The sequence below is a fragment of the Strix uralensis genome, chromosome 4 (assembly GCF_047716275.1).
Source record: "Strix uralensis isolate ZFMK-TIS-50842 chromosome 4, bStrUra1, whole genome shotgun sequence".
Classification (NCBI taxonomy): domain Eukaryota; kingdom Metazoa; phylum Chordata; class Aves; order Strigiformes; family Strigidae; genus Strix; species Strix uralensis.
Genome location: NC_133975.1, coordinates 130,249,689 through 130,257,581, shown reverse-complemented (window position 1 = coordinate 130,257,581; position 7,893 = coordinate 130,249,689). Strand labels below are relative to the sequence as shown.

The 7,893-nt window shown below is 53.4% G+C and overlaps 1 protein-coding gene across 4 annotated transcripts in view; it reads left to right on the top strand.

The window, feature by feature from the left end:
- The first annotated feature begins 234 nt into the window (after positions 1 to 234).
- ATL1 (atlastin GTPase 1) overlaps positions 235 to 7,893 on the top strand; it is a 33,214-nt gene continuing 25,555 nt past the window's right edge. For 2 of the 4 annotated variants that reach the window (XM_074869232.1, XM_074869230.1), the window contains exon 1: positions 7,367 to 7,519. Coding sequence is in view for 2 of the 4 variants with exons in the window: in XM_074869227.1 (XP_074725328.1) it covers positions 2,466 to 2,505 (40 nt within the window). In the remaining 2 variants the exon portion in view is untranslated. Of the gene's footprint in view, positions 342 to 2,353; positions 2,506 to 7,366; positions 7,520 to 7,893 lie in introns of those variants that run through there. The other 2 variants (XM_074869228.1, XM_074869227.1) reach the window with 2 other exon arrangements.

The following is a 7,893-nucleotide window of genomic DNA, read 5'->3' as shown; positions in this document are numbered from 1 at the left end:
CGTGCTGGGTCCCCCCCTCGCACACCCCACCCCCCCCCCCGCGCCGTTGCTGTGGGGGCACCCCTGGGTGCAGCTACCCAAGGAAGTGGGTGCCGCTGGATCTGATGCCTGATGCCCCACGCGTGGGTGCCCCAGGGGCCGCCGTGCCGCGCCGTGCCGTGCCGTGCCACGCCGTAGCGGCGGGCGGGGATGCTGCCGCCGCCGGCTCCCCCCCCCACCCCTTTCGCCGCCCGCCCCGCGCTGCCGCCGCCGCCGCCGCAGACGCAGCGCGGCTCGGAGCGCGCACGGAGCCTCCCGCAGCCCCGCCATGGCCCGGAACCGCCGGGAGAGAAGCAGCTGGGGTAGGCGGTGGGGGACGGAGTGTGTGGGGGGGGTGGAATGGCCGAGCGAGCCCGGGCGGGGCGGTCGCGAACAATGCCGGGCCTGCGGCGGCCAGAGCCCCGCCGCGGCGGAGGAGGGGGGGGGGGGGGGCGCGCCCGGCCCCGCCTGGGCCTGGGCCCGGGCCCCGCCGCGGCGGGGCGGGGCGGGGCGGCGGAGGGGAAGGGGGGGGGGAGGCCGCGGCGAGGGGCTCGGCCGCCCCGGGGGGGGCTGAGGGGCCTGTGGGGCGGAGGGCCGCCCGCTCGCCTCTCCCTCCGCGGGGCCACACGGGCATCTTTTACTCCCCCCCCGCCCTTCATCCTTTCTGGGGTTTGGAGCCGGGGGTGTCCGGCTGCCCCTCCCCTGCTGCCTGCGGTTGCTGCCTGCTGGCAGCGTGGCCGGGGAGGGGGGGTTTGGGCTGAGGGTGCCCGTTGCTCCGGGGCTTCCTCCCCGGGGTGTTGGGCGGGCGAGGCGCCCCTGGCTTGACACCGCCCTCGGCCTGGCCTGCGTGGGGCCCTGCACCCCCCGCGGGGCCGGCTGCCTCTGTGGGGAGCCCTCCGGCCACCCCGCTTCTCCTCCGGCTTGCCCTGACATCTCCTCAGGGCTGGCCACCTCCGTGGGGAGCCCAGAGGCCACCCCAACTCTCTTCTGGCCTGCCCTGATGTCCCCTCAGGGCTGGCCACCTCCGTGGGGAGCCCTTTGGCCACCCCAGTTCTCCTCCGGCTTGCCCTGATGCCCCTCGCCCCATCATTGCCATCCCCACAGCACCTGCCCCCAGCCCCGAAGCAGACTGGGGGTGTCACCTCAGCCACCACCCTGCCTCAGCTGGGGCGCAGGAGTCCCTCTCACCCCATCGCCACCGGCCTTCCCAGGCTGGTTGCCCCTGCATTTCTGGAGGCTGTAGGGCTTTGTTGGTCAGACCCTCCAGAGAGGGGCCATTTTAAATCCATCCCTGTACAAACCCCTCTTGAGCTCGGGGGAGCTGGTAGCAGCATCACCGGGGAGCGGAGCGGGGTCACGGGGAGGAGGAAGTTCTGTGGCGTCTTCCTGCAAGACTTCCCTTCTCCGGAGCCGCCTGGAGCCGCCGGCAGCTGCTTCCCCAGGGGAGCCAAAGCTGGTCCCACGGGTGGGCTGCACCGAGCGAGCAAAGGGGCTCCCGCTGCCTTTTACTCAGTGTACAACCAGGGCTGTGGCCGAGCCTGCAGCAGCCAGCGCTCAGCCATGTGTCACTTTGCCAGCTTCCACTGACACGCTGCCTGTTTTGTAGAAAATTAGGTTTTATACAGCCATTTGCTGTTACTTGAGGCTGCTGAGGAGCATAATTTGTCGTTTTCCCTGAGTTGTATCCCATGTGAACTCACTCATCAGTGCTTGCGGTATCCCATCTCGTCAGGCAGAGCAGGTGAGCTGAGCTGTGATGTTTAGATACACAAATTACATTCTAATTTGTATAGATGAGTGTAGTATTTCCCATGGTAATGATTAACAGTTTGAGGGACACGTTTGCGGAAGCGTTTGGATAACGGAGTGTGTGATTTGAGTAAATGGAGCGGATGGTGGTCTTTCTGCAAGAGAGCGGGGAGAAAATGAGCAACCCTCACTTGATTGGTGCTGTTTTTAACTGTGACTCTTGATGAAGGTCGTTAGACCCTTGGGTAAACTGGTGGGAAAACTTCCTGGTGAATATGCTGACATTCTCAGCTTTGTCTCACAGAGCTGTCAGTCCCATCGCTGTGTGTGTTGAGTATCGCACACACGTCCACGCGCTGGTGCTTTCCTGTCAGATCTTGATAGCATGAGAAGAAAATGCAAATGATGCCGAAACGGGTATAAATGGAGAAAACATCATCTTGGAAAGTATAGCCTTGGTCCAGCAAGACAATTAGGCACATCCCTCAATCTAAACACGCTGTTAAGCCATACTTGAGTGAAATGTGCTGTGTCTCTGATTTGACGAACTCTTCCTTAGATTCTCTGTCAGTTTTGCAAGAATCTGGAACCATCCATGGATCCAAGTGGAGCTCTGTGGGATCAGCCGCCTTCTGCTGCAAACCATCCACAGGTCAAAAACATACACTGTCTTCCACAGAGGTTTACCTAGTCTGAGAATGATCTCTTGGCACCTTGCCAGGCTGGTTGACATTTCAGGTAATAAATTACTAGGGAGAAAAAAAAAAAGCCCCCTTTAATAAAAGTGTGCATTTATACAACAGAACCTCCTTCCCCTGAAAGATGTGTTTACATCCAGTGACTGCAGCATTGTCTGGTGACATCAGTCCATGGGGTGACTATTCCACTGCTACGTTTTTCAGCCTAGCTGGCAAAGGAGGAGTCTCAGGCTTTTACTTAAACTAAGGCAGAAAGTCCTCGCTGTGTTCTAAAAATGGGCTTATGGGTCATTAAAAATACTACGCTATTTTGAAACAGATCAAACTTTGTCCTAGTTACTCCCTGGTTAGTCAGGCCTGAAAACAGGCAACTGCTTAGTGCAAACCTTCTCCTTTGTTTCATAAAAATAATTTGCTTTTTTAAAGCTCGCAGAGCAAATTGGGGTGAGCGAGTGTATGGCACCCAGAAGAAATTGCCTCAGGTCAGCTATCAAAGCTGGGTTACTGTCACATGTGTACATCCCTGAGAGCTCGTGCAGGGGTGTGTAATGCATCAAGCGTAGGATTTAGCCCTGGGCAGAAGGTCAGCATAAGGCTGTGCATCATTTAAGGCTCTCTCACTGAACGTGCTAAGTGGTGCATAGACCTCACAACTGCTGCTAGTTGCTGGATGAATGGCTGAGGGAGCTGCAGATGTATAATTTTTTGGTAAGAGTAAGGGACCCCGCTTTTCCCAAAATACAGATTGTTGGTCTAAGTCCCGAGTGGCACAGTGAAGTCCAGCCAGCTCGGTGAAGGCTTGTAGTAGGTTACACCCATGTTTTCTTGAAATTCTTTGTGCTTGGCAGTTGCAGATGCTCAGCAGCCTGCTCCCCTGTTAGAGTAAAGCTGTCTCTGCTCCCGGTCACTTATTTAAACAGCACAGACTGAAACAAATTGTGTGAAATCTCTCATGTTTCCCATCCTGGCCCATGTTGTAATCGGAATGACCCACTAATCAAGAATTCAGTTTCAAAACCATGAAAGGGATTACAGAGGTTATATATAAATCCTTCTTGGTCAGGATTTTCAAACTGGACGTGAGATTCGTGAGAGGTCTTAAAGGGTCCTGATTGCCAGGGAGGGCTGAGCAACTCTTTTGGGGAGAAGGGATTCTTCTCCAGCACAGGCCAGGCTGAGATCATCAATGCCACACTTTGATGGCACATCAGTGAGTTAACCTGGAAAGAAAAGGATGATTTTGGTTGTCTTTTTTTGTTTGTTTTTAACTAATAGCGCTAACATCCTTTCTGTTTGTTATTTGGTTTCTGACCTTTTATGGTGGATTTTCAGATTCCATTTACTGGCATTTCTTTGTGACTCTGCATGCTGGGATCCTCTTGAAAAGTGAAAGCTGAGATGTTTCAGACAGGTGGGCCTTTACACAAAAAGCTACTAGGTAGGAGAAGATTCACAACCAAATTACTAGCTTGTAAACGAGAAAAGAAAATGAAGTGTTGGGACTTGAAAGAAGAGACAAGACATTGCAAGCTGGAGACCCAGATCGGTAAACATGATGCTTGGTCTTTGTGCCTTTGGTTTTGAGGCAGCAGCATTGTGCAAAGAATTTGAATAACACGGTGTGATCTGTTACAGGATGAGCAGGAGCAAGATCAGCCTGCCTTTCCCCTTTTGGGGGAAGAACCGAGATGTCCTGAGCCTGCCTCGCAGCGGTGACACGGTGCCCTCGTCATGCTTCGTGTCGTGTCCACGCTGTGAGAGGCTTCGGCGTTGGCTGCCTGTCTGATTAATGGAAGGGGCAAGCAGCGTATGGAGTTGGTTGTATCTTGCTGCATTTTCTCTGTTAAGCCCATGGGTGACAAACAACATACATAAATATTGTTTAGGGCCTAGGTGATGTTCATAGGCAGCGGGCTGTGTGTTAACTCCTCTGCGCCATCAGTTGGAACCTTCTCCAGCAGGGGAGTGCGTCTGGTGTGGGTATCGTCGTGCTCTGGGAGGCGTAAGATGTCCCATGGATCATCTCTGAAAGTCGCTTCAGTGTAGAGAGACCCCAGCTCCTTTGTTCCTGCCAGAAACGCTCACTTTTGCTATCAGTTGAAGGAAGGTTAAGTGTTACAGCAATAAAGTAACTGAACACAAATTTCCCAAATGGGGTAGAAGCTCCAGAGAAGGTGCTGAACTCTGCCAGGCCAGTAAAATGTATTTAAAGAGCTCTATATACGTAAACATTTTCTCCAGAGTGTAACTGCCTTTGATGTTATATCCTAGGATTTGGTGGCACATTTACCAAACTTTATTTTCAGGCGACTGTAACAACAGAAGGGTAAAAATAATTTCATGTGATGAACTAAATGACTAAATCAAATACGGTGGTGGAGGGAGGCTGGTTGCTGACAGACTGGATGACCATGCAGAAAATGTGTGCTGGGGGTGAAGCAAGAGTTTTGGAGATGTATTCATGCAAGATGTGTTTCAGTCATTGTGTCACACCTGAGTCTGGCTAGGCTTAAATGTGCGTAAGTGAGCAGGCCCAGGGTTTGTACCTGAGAAATACATAACGGCCTTTTGGTAACGCTCTCTTACGACGGTCTTTTGACAAACACAGGAGGGAATCAGCTTCCTTTTGAGAGTTGCCCACCTTGCCTTTGAATCAATGCGTCCCGGCACGTGAACTGGCATGGACATAGCCATGTAACTGTCTAACATGACCTCAAACTTCCTGAAAATCTTCTGGAAAAACCTCAGTCTGATCAGTTTTCTTCCCAAGGTAGTTGTCTGCCTGTGTCTCCGAAGCATGCTAACAAAGAACTCAGCCTGGGAATTTTGCACTGATAGGCATTGCTGCTTGTTTCAGAGCCAGCCAAGGCACTGTAGCTCCATGTAAGTGGTAGTAGCTGTCATCATTAAAAAGTTTCACATTGGATTTTGGCATTTGAGATGTGCCTGTTGTAACAGACAGGTTTGGTGGCCAGTAATCATCCAAGCTCTTGTTTCTGTCAGCAGTCTTTTGTGCAGGAAGGTCCCAAACCACTCGTGTTATCGGCATAATCATTCATCTCCTTGTTTCGTCTGCCAAAGGGAGAAGGGGCTGAGCTGGCCACGCTCTAGCTGAAGCGGCCGTGCTGCCAGCTGGATGACTCAGGGCTGGCGGGAAGAAGGTGCACTCTACATCTTACCACTGCTCCAAAAAAAGTCAAAGGATGAGTACTGAGCCCGGCAGCAGTAGCCACCCTTCTCAGCTCCCCACTGCGAGCATCCTGGGGTGCAGAGAAGTGGGGTGCTCGCCAGGAGCACATGGGGGCGCAGGTTGGGCAGAGGTGTTAATGCTGCCGTGCGGCTGGGGTAGAAGAGTTCACCCCAATTTTGGAGAGAATAACTTCAAAACAATGACTACCGAGTGTGGCCTTTTAGCTGCCATACTTGCTTACCGAAGGACAGGGCTAATTTTTTATGTGGCAGTTTTCTTCACCTGTGTCTAAGCAATGCCCTGCAGCTCCCTGGGTGGAGATGTTCATCGCAGGCTGTGTCATTTACCCATCATTTCCACAGGTATCAAGAGCCTGCCTGGCACCTTGCTTCATCTGGATGAGATGTTGGGGGATATGGTGTAGGGGAGAACTTTGTAGAGTAGGGCTGATGGTTGAACTCGATGATCCCAAGGGTCTTTTCCAACCTGAATGATTCTGTGATTCTGTGATTCATGGCAGAGCTGTGATTACGTCTGTACATCCAGCCTGGGGATGTGCAAGTGATTTCAGGGGAGCTCGGTGGCTCTGGTTAGTGGGTGCTACTGATGGCTAGTGCCTGGCATTTCCCCTCCCCGGGTGTGGGGTCCTCTGACTCCGTAGGGGCGTCACAAATCCCAGCAGAGGTGTGAGCAGGGGGGAGGGAGGGTTGTGTGGCTGTGTGGTCAGCTGTGCCCTGGGTGTAGGAGACGCAGGAAGGATATTAGGAAAAAATTTTTCACAGAAAAAGTGGTCAGACAGTGGAATAGGCTGCCCAGGGAGGGGGTGGAGTCCCCATCCCTGGGTGTGTTTAAGGGTCGTTTAGATGAGATGTGAGGGATGTGGTGTAGGGGAGAACTTTGTAGAGTAGGGCTGAGGGTTGGACTCGATGATCCCAAGGGTCTTTTCCAACCTGAACGATTCTGTGATATAGAAAGGGGTGGTGAACGTGCGTGTGGTGTTAAACCCAGCTCAGGAGGTTTTCTGACCTAGGAACCCTCTGAGAGCGCAGCGCAGGCAAGGTTGCAGGGCCGTGATGGGTGGGAGAGAGGGCTTTACCCTGCTTCGTCCTCTTGAAGACACTGTCTCCCAGGAGCAGCTCAGTCTAGACACCTTATGGCAGCCCTGCGCCGAGGGAATTTGCTAACTCATAGCTGGCCAGGCCAGGCTCCCCTGGCAGTCTCAGCGCTTCGGGACACAGCTGTGCCCGGCCGTGCATCCTTTGTGCAGGATTCTGTCTGACCCTTTGTGCAGGATCGATGCCGCTTATTGCTCTACAACATCCCCTCTGCCCTGGCTGGGCAGTATGTACGCTTTGCCTCAATGCTTTATTTCTCATTTCTCTGTCGTTAGCCGGATAAGATGCAGAGCTCTGCGCAAGCCCGTCTGGGAGAGAAGGAGAGGGATGTCTGGTGCATGCTCAAAGCGATGCTGCCTTTCCCAGCCTCCTCAGAGCCTTGCTGGTGATTGTTGGCTGGTTGTCGTGCGGCAGAGGTAGTTCAGCATGAATAGAGTGAGCAGAACTCATGTCACAGCAGCAGCCGCGCTGAATGCGATAAGTGCAAGGGAGACTGCAGCTTGGAGAGAGATGTCTTTCTTTGGCAGTGCCGTTTGTGGAGGGCAGATAAGCTTCCTGGAAGCTGAAGCTCTCTGGAGAACGTGTAGAAGGGATCAAGCCTGACTGTAAGGTCTGTTCAGTGCTTGGCTCATGGTGTCGTTGGTGGCACTGTGATATGTTTGTAATGTAAACAGCTGGGGTGAACACGGCTTCAAAAAGGATCTGCACAGCTATCGCTGCTGATCGAATTAATCCCTAGAGGGCTGCTGGTAAGCAACCTAGCCCATTCGATACAGGCTTGCTCCCTTCCAGAGAAATAACAAGTTAAAGCTTCCCATCAAGCCTCTGTTTTCTCCCCTTGGTAGTTTCTGCTTTTCCACGCCGTAGAGTAACTTGGTTCAAATACCCTCAGAATGGCAGCACCGCATGACATCTGTGTATTTTGGGGAGGGGGGATCGGGACCCAGGCTGCAGCCTCCACTTTTCATGGCCAGTGCTTGGATAGGTAAGGCTCCTGGGGTCCAGGAAAGGCTGGCAAATTGGCTTTCTCAGGGTCTGGTTAGGCAGCCTGTGCTTGCACAGATGATGGGTCACGGCTGCGTTTTGTTCTCTGGAGTGAAATGTATTTATTGTGCAAACTCAT